Source organism: Myzus persicae, unplaced genomic scaffold, assembly GCF_001856785.1.
Source record: "Myzus persicae strain clone G006 unplaced genomic scaffold, MPER_G0061.0, whole genome shotgun sequence".
In the NCBI taxonomy this organism is placed as follows: Eukaryota; Metazoa; Arthropoda; class Insecta; order Hemiptera; family Aphididae; genus Myzus; species Myzus persicae.
The window spans coordinates 29,638-48,349 of record NW_019104424.1 but is presented as its reverse complement, the minus strand read 5'-3'; the positions used below and the strand labels follow the sequence as shown (position 1 = coordinate 48,349).

Genomic DNA, 18,712 nt, shown 5'->3' with positions numbered 1-18,712 from the left:
GTTGTTTATTATGACTAATTAGGCAAGTATAAGTCCTACGAATTAATTAATTAAAGGCCTGGATAAGTCCTTTTTGGTGAAAAATTATAAAAAATTTTATTAAAGGTTTTAAGGCCGGAATAAGTCCTTAGATATTATTGGAAGATATTTGAATAAATTAAATTGAGTTTATAAGGCCGTGATAAGTCCTTAAGAATATGTTGAAATTATATTGAAGTTTTAATTGTGAATTAAAGAAAAAATTGTAAGGCCGTAATAAGTCCTAATTAAAAAAAAATAAATATTAAGAATAATTAATTAAAAGTAACATAGATGGTTGAATTAAATTAATTTTGTTGAGTAACAAGTTATTGAAATATAATAAGAAATAAAATTATAATAATTGTTGAATTCATTAAAAATATTGAAAGTAATATTGTATTTGTTGTAAAAAAATTTAGGAGTACGTATTGAATAAATTTATGGGTTGATTGGTGAATAATAAACAAGTTATAGAATAATAATTTTATGTATTAAAATAATAATCGTGTAAAATATTACGATTTAAATTAAATATAATGAATAAATTAATTTAATGAGTCAAGGAAATAAAAATAAGATAAGTGAAAATAAAAAATTGGTAACAGGAGAAGTTAAAGAGGTTGAGGAAACCAAAAGTAAAGAAATAATTAACGAAGTAGTAATAAGCGATAATTGTAGTGAAATAAAAACTATTGACGATAAAAGTAACGATAAAACAGTAATAGGAAGTAACGGATTATTAATTGATTTAAGTCCAGACGAGGGATATCAATATTCTGTAGATTTAAATAGGGAAAAATATTTAGAATCTATACGAGAGAAAGATTTACATAATAAAAGTATCCGACCAATTATAGTTAACGAAACTGAACTACGACAAATAGGCACCCGTTCAAAGAAGGTAAAAGAACATACTCGATTGGAACCCCTTACAAAGAAAACTTAAAATCAAAATGACTGGAACTTAACTCTCATTAGAAAAAGCTACTGTTATGATTCCAACGTGTATAGGAGAACGAGACGTGTATCAATTTATAATAGCATGTGATTTAGCGTGTTCAGCGGTAGAAAAAGAAGATTTACCTATACTAATGAAATTTAGAAATACGAAATTATTTGACCAGGCTCTCAACGTATGTAGATATAGGGACATGTCAGATTGGGAAGGAGTAAATTTAATTTTATTAGATGCTTTTGAACCACAAAGTTCAACATCAACATTACAGGTAGCGTTAAATTCTGTACGTATGCGACCAAACGAAGACGTTAGTTCGTATGCTAGACGAGTAGAACAATTATATTTTAACTTATACGTAGCGAGTACTAAAGGAAAAACAATGGATCAGGCCACAGTATTAAGAGATCAGTTAAAATAACAAACGTTGGTAGTATTTATAAAAGGTTTAACACCCAGTTTAAAAACAATAGTAAAATCACGTAATCCACCCACCTTAGAAATGGCGATGCAAATAGCCAAGGATGAGGAAACAGAATTGAAATCTGAATCGGATGCATACCAATACTATGGAAATCAAAATAGAAATAATAATAATTATAACCGACGTAATAATAATAATTTTGATAGCAATAATCGCTATAATAATAATCATAGATAAAATAATAATAATTTTATTAGACCGCAATATAATAGACCGGATGTGAATCGAAATAACAGAAACAATATACATAATAATATCCACCGCGAAATACTAATAATTATAATTATAACAATTTAAATAATATACAATGCTATCAGTGTGGAGGAAATCATTATGCACTCGACTGTAATCAACGACGAAATAATAATGCGCGACCTACCATCAATAATTTTACGCGACCGTCTAACACTCAAAATAACTATACGCAACAACCAACTAATTATAATACTACCCTTGTACAAGAAAATACAAAAATATATTTAAAGGGAATTAATGATAATATAGTATCAACAGTAGGATTAGAAAAAATAATTTTAAATTTTGATAATAATGATATTCAAACAGAATTTCAAGTGGTACAAAACTCGTTTCCTATACCAAAGGATGGTATTTTAGGACATGATTTTTTAATAAAAAATAAAGCAATTATAGATATAGCTAATAATTCGTTAATTCTTCTTCTTCTTCTTAGGCGTTTACAGGCCATTCAGGCCCATTGCCGCAACAACCACTTGCCTCCACCTGTCTCGGTCTCTTGCCAGCTCTTCCCCATCCTCTATTCCAAGTTCCCTCAAATCCTTGACCACTCTATCCTTCCATCTTTGTCTAGGACGTCCTCTAGGCCTTTTTGTATTTGGTTAGTGCCAATTGCCAATTGCCGTGCCAATTGCCGACACTACTATGGAAAATAAAAATATTTTAATTTATAAACAAGAACTGATTAATGATGTGTACTGTACCAACGTAATAGGAACAGTAAGATCAGGGAAAATAATAATTAGTATATTAAATGTTTCTGAAGTAACAAAATAAATAAATGAAAGTACTATTAATAAAATATTATATGAACCATCAAAAAATTATAGTATACACGAAATACATACTGACAATAATAATGAAAATCGAGTGAATAGAATTTTGAATTTAATACGAAGTGACCATATGAATGTTGAGGAAAAACAATCTATATTTGAGATATGTGAACGATATGCAGAAATATTTTATTTGGAGGGAGATCGTTTAACTTTTACAAATGCTGCAGAGCATGTTATTAATTTAAATCATAATCAACAACCTATTTATCAAATACCCTATAGATTACCTCACTCACAACAAGCCGAGATTATGAATTAATTAGATAAAATGGAACAAGATGGAATAATAGAACCATCTAATTCACCATGGAATGTACCCTTATTGTTAGTAAAGAAAAAGGCTGATGCCAGTGGGAAGGAAAAATTTCGTATTGTCATAGATTTCAGAAAATTAAATCAAGTAACACTAAATGAATTTCACCCTTTACCAAATATCACAGAAATATTAGATCATTTAGGGCAATGTCAATTGTTCAGTGTTATCGACCTCGCCTCGGGGTTTTTTCAGATTCCTTTAGCTAAGTCATCACGTGAGCTTACAGCTTTTTCAGCTAATAATGCACACTATCAATTTAAACGAATGGCAATGGGAATGAAAACTAGTCCATCTACATTTCAAAGACTAATGGATAATGTATTATCTGGGATAATAGGAATTAAGTGTTTAGTATATCTCGACGACATAATAATATATGGGAAAAATCTAATAGATCATAATAACAAGCTAGTAGATGTGTTTGAACGATTGCGTTGCATAATTTAAAAATACAACCAGATAAGTGTGAGTTTGTGGAACGAGAATGTTTATATTTAGGTCATGTTATATCAGAAACAGGAATAAGACCAGACCCTAAGAAAATCCAAGCTGTTCTAGACTTCCCAGAACCTAAGAATGTTAAACAAATTAAATCTTTTCTACTATTATCAGGATATTATAGGAAATTTATTGAAAATTATAGTAGGATTGCTAAACCAATAACGCATATATTAAAGAAAGATGTAAGGTTTGATTGGAATGAAGAGTGTGATCGAGCTTTTGGTAAATTAAAACATGCATTATGCACTGAACCTGTATTACAATATCCCGATTTTACAAAAGAATTTATTTTGACAACTGATGCTAGTGGAAAAGTGTTAGGAGCAATATTATCGCAAGGAGAAATAGGTAAAGATCTACCTGTAGCTTATGCTTCTAGGACCTTAAGTCAGAGTGAACTAAATTACTCAACAACTGAATTGGAATGTTTAGCTGTAGTATATGGAATAAAACAATTTAGACCTTATCTTTATGGAAGAAAATTTACTATCTTAAGCGATCATAGACCATTAGCTTGGTTATTTAATTTAAAAGATCCGTTATCAAAGTTAGCTAGATGGCGAATACAATTAGAACAGTATTGTTGCCGCCGCAACATAGTAGGTCCCAAGTAAATTAAGAATGTAATTATCACTAGTCACGGAGGAACAGCTGATCTCACACATATATCACGTTATTTGTATTGTTTTATTTTTGTATTGGATGTGTCTTGTGAGTTATATAATATGCAGATTAAGAGCCGGCGCAAATTGGACCTAGCCCATGTACACGCCACGCGCAGCACACGCGTGGACTATTTTGTAGAACGTTGATTGAGACGGAGTGGCGCATATTAAACCTATCCCACGGCCAGTACAGTTCCAGCCTGTGTTCGCATGGGTAAAGTTGTGCTTTCAACACAGTTTCGTGGATCGTGGGTTCCTATATTTGGATTATATTATAATATAATATTATATTAATATATATTTTCCTATATTTCCTATATTTTTTAAGATGGAAAAATTAATTGAAATTGTTAGAGGCTTTCCTGTTTTATATGATACTTCTCATGAAGATTATATGAGATCAAAACTGAAAGATGATTTGTGGGATAAGATAGCTAAAGAATTAAATACGCCAGAAATACCATCAGGTGAGTAATCTTGTTTGTAATATTTTGTAGAAATAATAATTAACTTATACAGTTGTACAGTAATACTATTTTAAAATTTATTTCATTTAAGAAACAATACGTAATAAAATAACTTTTGACGATTATTAAAATATTAACGAATAACGATTAACGAGTGCGGAGTGTGTGTATGTGTGTGTGTGTGTGTGTGAGACTGGGATTCGTGGTGTCGTTGTGCTATGATACTATGAGTCTATGAACTATAAATAGCCAAATAGATATACGATATACGGGAAATATTATTTTTAATCGTCATGTCTTTTCATCGACGATAAGCAATATTTCTTCATAATCGATAAACGAAACTAAATAGTAAATAATAATATCTTGTTTGAAAATTTTATATTTAATATTTTTAAAAACAAAATATAATAATATGTATTTAAAATACAGAAAAAGTATTTAAATATTTAACAAGTATGTATAAAGATAATAATTTTAAGATTTAGCGTGGCATCACAGTTTATTATTTTTATTTTTTATTTATAATATTAAACAATATTATTTTTTCGATTTTACATGTAATTTATTTTTTATATTACATTGTAGTAAATTACATTTTATATTGTATCAACAACATTTTTAATTAACAACATCTTAATTTATATATTATTAATTAATAACATCCTAATTTAAATATTCTTAAATAATGACATCTTAATTTACATATTTTTTATTCAAAACTGTCCCCTTTGTACTGCTCTTCTTTGCCAGTCAACAGATCCGTAGTTAGAATTAAAACATTCAGTGAAATTTTGTCGAATTGAAAATGCTTCATTAGAACTTCTACTTCGATTAGGTGCTAATGAACTAAAATTACTTTCATCAAAGCTGTATGCTATTTCATCATCTTCGTCCTGTATACTGGCATTTGAAAGAATATCAGTTCTCAAATAATTATGAAGCACAATTGTGGCCAACACTACTTTATCTATGGTGTCCAATTTGCATTCAAAAGGTCTTTTGTACACACGAAATCTTGCTGTTAATATTCCAAAGCTACTTTCTACTGTTTGTCTTGCTCGGGATAATCGATAATTAAAAACCTTGTTTTCATAATTGCCAGTCACTCTCGCTCTAGGATATGGACGCATCAAATTTGGCATTAGAGGAAATGCTTCGTCTCCGACAAAGACATACGGTGTTCCTGTATTTTGCCCGGGTAACGGTTTTGGTTCGGGCAATTGTAAAGACCCACTGTTTAGCATTTTCCCTAACGAGGAATTGGCGAAAATGTTTCCATCGCTAAACCTACCCATAGAACCCACATTTATAGTTGTAAAACGATAATTTGCATCCACAGTCGCCATCAAAACAATGGAAAAATATTGCTTATAGTTGTAGAAAGAAGACCCACTAAGAAGTGGTTTCCGAATGGCGATATGTTTTCCATCAACTGCACCCAAACAGTTATAAAACTGCCATTTTCTCTCATAATCCAAGGAAATATTTTTCCAAGTTTCCACTGTTGGTGCAGGTATGTAGAAGGGTTGTAAACGATGCCACAGAGCTGCACATACTTCATTTACAATATTTGATACTGTTCTCTCCGCCAATCTATAGCTTAATGCTATAGTTTTAAACATGTCACCAGTGGCCAAATACCTAAAAAAGTATGAAAAAAAATGATATAGTTTCTAAACGGAGTGATAAATGTATTGATTTTACAATGATGTGTGTTTTTTTGTTTATTTTTTTATAATTGACGATTGAATTTGTATTTTATTTTATACGACTATTTTTAATTACAGCCCAAGCTGCTAAGGATCAATGGCGAAAGCTAAGAGAATGTCATAGAGAAGCTCTTCGGAGACAACAAAAAAATAGTGGGCAACAGGCAACACATGTTAGGCTATGGACGTACCAAAAACAAATGGAGTTTCTCCAACCTTTTATGAAAAACAGAAATACTGTTGGAAATCCCACTTCACCCCTTGAAGAAAGTCAATTGGCCACTTTACCCTGTGAAGAAAGTCAGTTGGAAGAGTTTGATATTCCACCATCTGATGAACCCAGAATTGAAGCAACAAATGGCGAACCAACCGAACCTTCTGAAAATGTCGCCCGTAAAAGATTTAAAAAATCCACGATTTCTAATGATCCTGTTATGCGAAAGTTTATTGAGGAAAGTGACAAGAGAGCAAAAAAGAGGGATGAATTACGTCAGAGTCTTGTTGCATAAACACAAAAGCAAGAAGAATTAAAAAATGATGCTTTGTATCAATTTTTTATGTCTATGTACAACATCACTAAAGGTCTTCCAACAAAATACCAAAGAGAAGTCAGAAGAAATTTGTTTCAAGCTGTTTCTGATGCCGAAGATAAAGCTGAGGATGAAATCACAGACAAACGTGAAGTTAACCAAACTTATCAGATGAACACACAACGTGCTATTTCAATAACACCCCAGCCTACTAGTTCATTATCTTGTGCCTTAACGCAAGGATACCCTGAATTTTTTTCTGCATCGAATTCAACTTCGATTAGCTCAGTTGACACAAATGAAAGAAACTGCTCAAGACATGAAGACGATTCTTCAAGAACATTTTTTGATTTGTTATAACATGGTGTAATTGAATAATATAATAATATAATAATAATATTTTACAAAAAAAAAACATTTTTCTTTACATTTTTTTTCGTTTTTAGTTTTAAAGTAACAGCCAAATAAAAAAATTGATTTTGTCGAAAACTGGTGAATTACGAGTACCTACTTTGTAATTTGTTATATTTATATAAAAATCTTAAAATAAAGTTTCAAATTTCGTATCCAAAATCTTTAAAAATGCTACAAAACTGTAAAATGTTCTAAAAAATTAAGAAAATAACCTAAAACCTAAAAATTGTCAAGAAATGCAAAATAAATTTTCTTATTTTCATTAAAAGTACATAAAACAGATAAAAACAAAAACCAAATATATTATTAGATTCTTGAAACCGTACATGATCGCCTACGATTTATTTCAAAACACTAACTTATCGCCAGTCATAATTATTAGTAACCATCAAATGTAATCGTGGTATTAAACGCTTACCTTAGGCATACTGCTAGTTTTTCTTCACTTCCAATAGGTTTTTGTGCATTGCACTCTTGACCAGTGATATCCATTTTAATTAATTCATGAACTTCACTAAACTGTTTTCTGTTTAATCTAAACGACTCTTTGAACACACTATCTGGAACTTCACTGGATAACTTAAACTCTCCATGACTCTCTCTTTTTCGTAAATATTCATTCGTTTTACTTTTTTTTCTTTTTTTGCCGAGTAGGTGTGAAACTATATACCTTTCATCGTCCTCAGATTCAGATTCTAAATCGAGAAGAAGTTGCTGCTGGCTTGCTGTCATCTTATGAGCTATACTGGGAGAAATGATGGAGATTTTGGTATATGTAGGGTAATGGGTATGGGTAAGGCATGGGCGTGGGCTGAGTTCAATATGCGTTACTATTAAAAAGCGTGGACTTGGACTGGGTTTTCGTCACACGTGTGCTGCGCGTGGCGTGTACATGGGCTAGGTCCAATTTACGCCGGCTCTAAACGTTATCGCCCGCCGCCGCGCCGTCTACGCAAATATTATTTAACACGGCCGCCGTGCTTTTTTGTCTTGTACCGAACGTTGCCGCAGCAATATTAACGCGTGCCTGTTTAATACTATAATAATTACAGACTCAAATAGTTGAAGTGATATTTTTTATATTAGATCCTTTTTGCCGTGCGCGAATCACCGGTGTTTTTTATATATTATTATTGTTTTTGGTGCTAATCGCCAAAGACATTTTTGCTTATTATTTATTATTGTAAGCCATAAAGACCGCAGATATTTATATTATTGTTACCTAACTTATTATATTTTTGTCGTGTATATATTTTATATTTTTATAGCATAGGACCAGCTGGCTAGTCTGCGCTCCACAAATTGTGAGTTTTTTGTTATTATTTATTTATTATACATTTAAATCTTGTGAGCCATAAGGGCCACAGATATTTTCTAATCATTAAACTATCGTGCCAAAAGGGCCGCATATTATTTGTATATTTTATATTATTATTTTGTCGTGCCATAAGGGCTGTGTATTAATATTATAATCAATTAAATTATTATCATTACCAATATACAAGTGTACAGCTTAAATAGCTGCCCATAATATAATATTATATTATTTCATATTTTCCTTTGTTGAGCCAGAAGGGCTAATCTTTTTATATTTTCACGTAACTCTAATAGCTACAGTGAATTATACCTTTATATTTATTATCTATTATATTGCTGTGAATTTTATAGCATACATCATTTAGTATCAATTATTATACGATTTATGCCGCTTGGCTAAGAGCGTGCACTACCTATTACTATCATATTTTTTTATACATTTGTGTTGCTGTGATTTTTTATATATTTGTATCAGTATTATTTAGATTTGTATTATACAGCAACTAGTTATTACCAGAAACCTTGTTACCATTTTTAATATTCTTTGTTTAATTGAACACGCATCTACATACATACACACATTAATACCTCTCGTAAACGCCGATAACAGGCATACACTAATAAATAGACAATTATTAAATTAAGCACTTTTATTAAAATATTTACGTAATGTGGTAGTCGAATCACACGACCACCACCTGGCTCTAACACTGGTGGTCAGTGGTAGTCGAGTCACACGACCACCGCCAACTGACCATCTTCCTGTTTTAACAACTAACTTAAATACACATCTTAAATGTTGATGATTAATGTAAAAAATATTGAATAATTCGTTTACAAAATAAATGTCTTCTTAACCTAGTTTTTACATACTAACATTTCTTTTTACTGCATCTTGCATAATTTTTATATTATTGTTATCCTAGCCTACTTGTATGCTTTTTTTGTTGTTGAATTTTATTTGTTATGATGTTTTTTATTACCTATAATTGTTTACTTAACCTAATTTTTAAGTACTAACAATTAAAAGCTTATTACAACATACCCAAATACACATAAGCCACAACATACATTACATAGCTCGACAGTATTTGCCCGGCAATCCCGACCACTGCTGTTAGAGCTATTACACCACTACACACCCAGCTAGTCCTCCATAATATATTTTATAGACCTAGGTGTTAGTGGCGTAAAAAAAAGAGTTTGGTGCCCGGACTCGTATATTATTATTATATATTCCGGCCCGTACAAGTATGATTATGCTATAAAATATAAACCAGGAGTTCAAAATGGTAATGTAGATGCTTTGTCTAGAATGTTTTCAATTAAAGAAATTAAAGAAGAAAGTTACAATAATTTTCTAGTAAAATTTGAATCCACATTAATAACTAATAGCAATGTAAAAGAAGTAAATGGGGAATTATTAGATTCACCACCTGAATACCATATAGTAACTGAGATAGAAAAATATTATACTTTTAGAACGGGAACTAATTATGAAATAAAACAAAAATTTGGGGATGAGATAGTTTTGAAATCAAATAAACAAGAAGGTGAAGTAACAAAAGTTAAACTTCAAAATAGGTTTATAATATTTTTAATAACTAAAAGTAAAACAAGACAATTAACTACATATGGAAATTTATATACTGCTTTGTTAAATTTGAAACATTTTTGTGAAAAACATTCCTTAAATAAATTAATAATGAAACATTTAGGAAGAATTGATGGATTAGAACGGACAAAGGTTAGAGCTATGATAAGATATATCTTTCGAAACACCGAAATAGAAATTCTTATTTGTTCGAAATTAGAATATACAGAGGAAGAAAAATTAGTTATATTTAAACAATTTCATAATTCAGTGTTAGGAGGGCATGCCGGAATAGGAAAAACAGTTAAAAAGATTAAACGACAATTTAATTGGCCAGGATTGAAATATGATGTAAATACTTATATTAAAAATTGTGAATCATGTCAAAAGAATAAAGTAACGAATAAAAAAATTAAACAACCAATGGTAATAACAACGACAAGTTCAAAACCATTCGAAAAGATATTTTTAGATATAGTTGGACCATTAGTAACTACAGTATCAGGAAATACTTATATTTTGACCATGCAAGATGATTTAACTAAATATTCTTTAGGAGTGCCAATACCAAATCATACAGCCAACACTGTGGCTGAAGCTTTCGTAGCACACTTTGTATGTATTAATGGAATACCTGAAACCATATCAACTGATCAAGGAACAGATTTTCTTAGTAAAACATTTACAGAAGTATGCAAATTATTAAAAATAAATAAAATAAATACTAGTCCTTATCACCCACAAACAAACGGAGGATTAGAAAGATCACACAGAACATTAGCTGAATATTTGAGACATTATGTAGATAAAGATTTGAATACTTGGGATAAATTATTACCTTATGCTTTATTTGTTTATAATTCAACAGAACATACGTCCACTAGTTATCAACCCTATACATTATTATATGGAAAAGATCTAAATATTCCAGTAAATTTTAAAAGTAATCCAGAACCGAGATATAATTATGATGATTATCTTTACGATTTAAAACAAAGAATGCAGGAATCTCATAAAATAGCTAGAGAAAGGTTAATTAAAAATAAAATAAAATCAAAAATCAATTATGATAATAATGTGCATAGTGAAGAGATGCATGTAAAAGATTCTATATTGTTACGAGATAATACTCAGAAGAATAAGTTAATGCCTTTATGGAAGGGACCTCTCGAAGTTTTAGAAATATCAGATTCTGAAAATATTGTAATTCAAAGGGGAAGACGTAAAGTGACAGTACATAAAAATGATGTTAAAAAATATCATGAAAATCCTATTTGATAAAATATAGTATTAATTAAAGTATATGTATAAATAATATTAATGTAAGTAATTAATAATTAATAAATAATAAAATTATATTAGGGAAAAACAAAGGAATTTCATATTGAAATTAGAAAGGGCTATTGGAAATGAAACCCATCAAATTAATATATTAAAACAAGATAAGTTACCAAGTTGTTTACTAAAACATATAAGTACTGCAAATCATAGTTTAATTGAGCCATTTTTGAGATTGCAAATAAATTAATATACTAATAACATTGCACGATTTTTACATGATATGACAGAAAATAGAGGATGGTTAGATTACTCATGTTGTGTAACATTATTAGATTTCATAGAGTATATACCAGAACCCAATGATTTGTTAGAATATAGAAGATTAAACAATAAAATAAAATAAATTATATTGTAGATTCATTGGTTTATTGGCTGTACAAGGACAAACAGGAAATTCAAATAATCAAGGTTCCGAAATGAGTATTTATTATAATACAGGTATCGAAAATTTAGGAAATGTTTTGATAACAGGAGTTGAAGTAATACAAAACAATAGAATAAATATTCCAAATACTTTAAATGGTCATTGTAAGATAGCTTCATTAACACTAAAATGTAACACTGAGAGAATAATCAATGAGGAAATAGATATAGGATTACCAGGAAAGCAATTTAATATAGAACAATCATGTAAAATCCAAGTGATAGGATTAAGAGGAACATTAAGAGAGAGTTGAGGATATTAAAATAGACAATATGGAATACTGGTTAATGTTTGAAAAAATGCCGTCATTTGAAGAAGAAGAAAATGAGAACCAATCAACAATACCACAAAATAATGATACCAAAACACTTAACAAGGATAATAAAACGAAACTATCTTTTAACAAAAGATCGCCATTAAACAATTACGACACCACAATTAATTTAACTAATACAACCATTACTAGTACAGAAAAGAATACACCATAGAAATTCCTAGAATTATTATTAATTCTACAAGTAGAATCCCAATCATTATAACAATATCAATGGAACAAAATATTACTAATAAACCGACGACTGAAATAATTAAGATTAAGCAAATTAACCTAACTACTCAATCAATTAATATAGTTATAACTACAACCGGAAAAACCACGAATTTACCTACGACTACATTAAATCATTTCAAAACAACTATTGATAAAAGAACAACACAATATAAGGGTAATAAATCCAATGAATCAATTAGTCATACAATCATCATTGATAATAAAGAGCTTAAGGAAGAATATAATTTAAAAAATATTTATGTAATAAGTGTAATAATGGGGGTAGTAATAATATCATTACTTTTATTTATAATTGGTATACTGAAGAATTATGAATTAGTCGAAAGAAATCGATACAATTATTTAACTTCAATAGCTATGACTACTTATAAACCTTATGATGAAATAAAAATGACAGAAATAGAATTATAATGTGAAATTAATAAAAAATAAAATAAAATAAAACATATATAAAAAAAAAAACTAGTTATTAAATAATAAGTAATAAATGATTTTATTAAAATAAGGTATAAAAACAGTTCCAATGAAATAAGAATTATTATTATTATATAATTATCTGTGAACAGAGAACTTAATCGACCAATTGGCTATGCAACAATGGTAATAAGATGTACAGACCCACCAGAATTAACGGGGAAAGAAACCAAACTAGAATTAATAGCTCTGAAAAATTTGGCTAGAAATATAATAATAATGCGGAAAGAACAGTATGACGACCACAGCACTGATCCGTGGAGTCGATTCGTGATAAATTGTACTATGAGAATAAGATCAATAAACTTCATGAGTAGAAAGGGTTCAGGGTCAGAAATATAGGTATCTGTCACGTGTTACATGACCTATAGTAAAGCTGTAACATGTGATAGAATCAACACATAAAGACCAAACTCTAAATTTTAGATATGTATAAGACCAATGTGTAATACATAACTGATAATAAAAAAATTTTTTTATCCATTTTTATCGTATGAATAATTTTCCTATTCATATATCTTTGTATAGGTTATTATGTTGACTGCCAAGCTAAAACTACCAGACTTGCTATTATCGCCAAGTAGGATCTATTGACCCTACAGTATATTTTACTATCAGGCTTTGTAGGGTCTTCAGACCCTACAATTAAAATATATTTCTAGGCCGCGTAGGGTTCTGAGAACCGTCGCAATACATGGTTTTATATGGAAAAATAATTTGACGTGGCCTCCTTGGAAGTTCTATGAAATGGTTTTGAGATATAATGTTTCTTTATGAAATAAAATCTATTTTTATTTTAACGACTGTATTTTCCAAATATATTAAATCATATTCTTATCGATGTTCAGTATTTAATATAAATCGTACAAATTTAGTGTTTATATTAATAATGTTTTCTGTGGACTGTCATTAGTCATTGTCGACTAGCACTATTGTACGAACCGTCATACGTTATAGTGTTATACATAAAATACGTAAGTGGTAAGTGTAATTATATGTATGTTATTATACCTACATACTAACCTAACCTAACCTATTATGGATCAATTAATTTAAGATTGGCTAAATGATAGCGATGCTGAATTACACGATGACGATGATGATGATTATGAGGTAAATATATATTATGAAAATTTAATTTAAATAAATATTTCTATGCTGTATTGAAAATAAAATAAAAACTTTAAATAGTTCGTCCATGACTAGGATGAAAAGATCCAGAATGGGTTCTCCCAAATGTCCAAAACCAAGTGTTCGATGAAGAAGTAAACGAAGAAAATGATGTTGACATGGAGATGGAGAATGACGATGGTGAACTTCAAAATAACCAAAGTGATTCAGAATTATTAACCTTGGGACCTGTCTGAGGTAATCTAAATAATATACCGTTTAATCCTAATAATTTGGATGTTGGCGTAAATCCAGATATAATTCAAACAATGGCAGACTGTTCACCTTATGAATTTTATAAGTTGTTTTTTGAAGTTGATGTGTTAGATTTTTTGATTGAAGAGACTAATCGATATGCTTCCCAATTGCTTGTAAATCACAGTGTTAAAACATTTTCTCGCATAAAAAAATGGTATCTAGTAGACCGAACAGAGATGAACAACTTTTTAGGCATTGTAATGTGGATGGGGTTGGTGCAAATGCCAAGTTTGAGTGACTATTGGAAAAAAAACTTTTTGTATCAAAACTATGTGACAAATATTATGAGCAGAAATCGATTCGAATTAATTTTATGCATGTTCCATTGTTCAAATAATGAAAATCCTGAACATGGAAAATTAAGTAAAATTCAAAAATTAATTGATTTGTTAATCTTTAATTTTCAAAAATGTTATATACCCGAGGAAAATGTTTGTATTGACGAGAGCATGGTACCGTTTATTGGAAGATTATCATTCCGTCAGTATTTAAAAAATAAGACACATAAGTATGGTATTAAAATTTTTAAACTTTGTGCTAAAGACTATTATACTTTACAATACAATATTTATGCCGGTAAAAATGAAGTTCGAGAAACCAATGTGTCGTATAAAATAGTATTAAAGCTGATGGAACCTTATATTAATCTTGGTCGTTGCTTTTATATCGACAATTGGTATTCCAGTGTAGAATTGGCGGAAATACTCATTAAAGAAAATACCCATATGGTAGGAACGTTAAGAGCAAATAGACGAGGAAACCCACCTGATGTTATCAACAAAAAATTTAAAAAAGGGGAACTAATTGCTCAACAAAGTAATTCTAATATAGTAGTTTTAAAATGGCGTGACAAACGTGACATACATATAATCACAACAAAACACACGGACGAGACTGTAGAAATACGTAACAGATATGGTAGTATAATTAAAAAACCGAAAGCAGTAGAAGATTATAACTTGGGAAAATCATACATTGATCGTTCTGACCAAATGGCATCGTATTCATCTCCACTGAAAAGATCACTGAAGTGGTATCGGAAAATTGTATTTGATATTTTATTATCAACATCAGTAGTTAACGCTTTATCTCTATTTAAATCTGTCACAAAAAATAATGTAAAAATTACATTTTTTAAAGAAGAAATTATTAAATCACTGTTACACAAACCAGAAATTCCAAAAACCATTCCACTTAAAGCCAATCATAATCTTGTAACCAGCGAAAACGGAAAAAAAAATGTGCCAGAAGTGTTATGCAACCATATCATCAACATTAGGAAGAAAGGCGGCGCAAAATAAGACAAGAAAAGTTTTGACACGTTGTAATGAATGTAATATATATATATGTAGAGACTGTTTTATTACATATCACAAAAATAATTTGTAAAATTTTGAGATTGTACCATGGTTGAAATGTTTCAACCATGGATTTTACATACGTTTATATTTTTGTTTATCAACATAATAAAAAATATATTTATAAAAATAAAATAAAATAATGTATAAGGTACTTATTAGGTATAAAGAAAAAAAGTTATTATATATTGTTTTATTATTATTATTAGGTATTCAATAAAGTCACTAAGTAACAAAATATGGGTACATAATATGTTTTCGTCTCGTAGGGTTTAATCACCCTACGTATTCCACATAGGCCATGTAGGGTATATAAGCCCCACACACTTTTTACGGTCTCATACTACTCAACAAAGTAATATAATAAAATATTATCCTATGACATTTTTTTGTAAAATTGATATTTTTTATTTAAATCATAAATCAAAATACAAGAATTCATGAAAAATGATAATGGCAATCTCGTAAAAGTTTGTGTTGGGTCAATTCACCCTACATGGCAGTCAACCTGATAACTACAATTGGTGCTGTGGGACAACAACCGTTTTCTAACGAAGAATTTAAAAACGAAACAACAATATTTTTCGAAAATCAAGGAGATCTGCGAATTGTAGGAGCACATGGGAACTTGCCACTTATGTGCCATTAGTAAATTATGATAATAGGTATAATCAGTTAGCGAATGAAATTTTAAATATGACAAGTCATTGTAAGGATTTATTATCGGAATATGAGATATGTTCAAGGTTTTCAAATATATTAAAATCAACGTTTGTAGAAATAGCTTCACAAAGGGAGCAAATGTATGAGTCCATTGGCAGGTATAATAGTACAAATGAGAGTATGAAGGAAGGAAACACTGTAGTCATTAGGAATAAAAGAGGTCTAGTAAATATAATAGGAACAGCTATGAAAACTTTATTTGGTGTATGTGATGATGACTGTACAAGAGAAAATGAGAATATTCAGAAAATCGAAAATAGTAATGTTAATATGTTATATATATTAAAAAATCAAACCACTGTAGTAAAATCAGCAGTACAAGGAATAGGTAGTGCCTCTATAGAAATGAATAAATTATATATTGAATTAGGTGAAAAGCAAAGTATGTTGTATAAAAAATTAAATGAAGCAGCTAACCATACACATACTGTAGAAACTTTAGTTTTGAGTAATTGAATACATAGTATTTTTACTGCTTTACTAACACAATTTTCTTATGAGACAACAACTATAAGTGCTATAATAACTTCGGCAAGAACAGGAATTCTACATCCAAGTTTAGTAACTCCCAGGGAGTTAGCAAAACAATTAACACAAATTAAATTAAATTTACCCATTAACTTAAATTTACCCATGGGAACACAGCCTAGCGAAATTTACGAATTAAGTAAAATAACTAAGATGGCAGTGTATTATAGTGGAAATCAAATAGTATTTTTAATAAAAATTCCATTAGTAACAGAACTTGAACTAACCTTGTATAAAATCTCACCAATACCACATCGATTTAATAAAAATCACAGTATAGTTTTAAAACCTGAATTTCAATATGTAGGAATAACAAAAAATAGACGACAATTTACTACTTTTACAGAAACACAATTGTTAAGTTGTACTGAAACAGAATTATTTAACATATGCCCATTATTTCTACCAATACAATATGAATCGGTTAGGCAACCATGTGAAGTATCATTATTTAAAAATCCAGAAGTTTTATCAAACAATTGTGAAGCAGGAGTAATAGTAATCACTAAAAATATATATCATAAATTAAAATATTCAAACACTTGGTTATACACAACTATTAATGACACATTAACGATAACATGTCAAAGGGAAACAGAACCAAATATATTAAAAATTCAAAATCAGGGAATAATATATATAAATCAGGATTGCAGAGCATATGCCAATGATATAGTTTTAAATCAAACTAGAGAAATAAAATCAAAATTTTATGTAAATTTTATACTTAAGTTGGGCGAAGGTAGCTTAACGATGAAAATTCCTAAGGCCATACCATCTTTAGAAATACCTAAATACAAACACAAGAACGTTTTATTAAAATTAGATAATGTTCATGAATTAGCTCATTCTCTAGACGACATACAACTAATGGAAGAAGATGAATTGGATAGACAAAATGGACATGTTAAAACGAACCATCATTATTTAATATATGCTATAATAGGACTATTGTTATTTTCATTCATATTAATTTTAATCTTATATGTAATGTTTAAATGTAATATGGATTTAAAGAAGAACGTATACTAATAGATTACGACCAGTACAAAATAAAGAATATTATATGAGTGAACCTAAAAGTATGAGTACTTTTTATAGAAGCGAAAACATAGAATTAAGGCCAGATCAATCATATGAGGCACAGAGACCTATAGTAAAACCTGTGCCCTTTGAAAGTGCTAGCAAAAGTGTTATTCGTGAGGAGATAATAACAGATACACCAGATAGGTTATCAATAAATACTAATCTACCATCTGTAATAGGTGAAAGGCAAATTTAAGCAAGTTTACAAAAAAATTATGACCATGTAAAAACATTTTAATAATAAATTGTATTTGATTAAAATATTTAATAAGCTAATATATATGATGTTGTAGAAAGGACACGCATAAGTTCATTATAATGGACTTTGAATTTTCCATGATTCATAAAACTAGTATGGTGCTAATATCGGGAACAATATCAAACAGTCTGGACCGTTTTAAAATCAGAAAATTAGAGGGTCGACCATTGAATCTACCAGTGAATGAAGAGGTCAGACCTATGAGAGACCAAGAACTTCTGGTAGCGCAAAGGAAGATTAAACGAATTTTTAGTTGTAAAACGGAACTGAGAAACGCTTGCCTGGACCAATTAGAAAAAAGTCTAAGAGCAGAAGTTAATAGCTTAAATGTAAACTATATAACAAACTATATATTAAGGGACAATAAAATTAATGTTATAGTAGTATGGAATGGCAGCTCAGATAAAAATATTCTAAAAAGATTGGGTATAGTTCAATTTCCGATATTAA

At 29.5% G+C, this 18,712-nt stretch overlaps 1 protein-coding gene across 1 annotated transcript; it reads right to left on the bottom strand.

Moving 5' to 3' along the window:
- Window positions 1-5,219: 5,219 nt before the first annotated feature.
- On the bottom strand, window positions 5,220-6,128 carry LOC111042083 (protein ALP1-like). The gene has a single exon (XM_022326571.1). It carries the CDS (start codon window positions 6,126-6,128, stop codon window positions 5,220-5,222), a length of 909 nt encoding a protein of 302 aa, XP_022182263.1.
- Between the last annotated feature and the right edge of the window lie 12,584 nt (window positions 6,129-18,712).

What these genes read in the sequence shown, in the direction of transcription:
- LOC111042083 (XM_022326571.1), bottom strand. Translation starts at nt 6,128, where the DNA reads ATGTTTAAAACTATAGCATTAAGCTATAGATTGGCGGAGAGAACAGTA.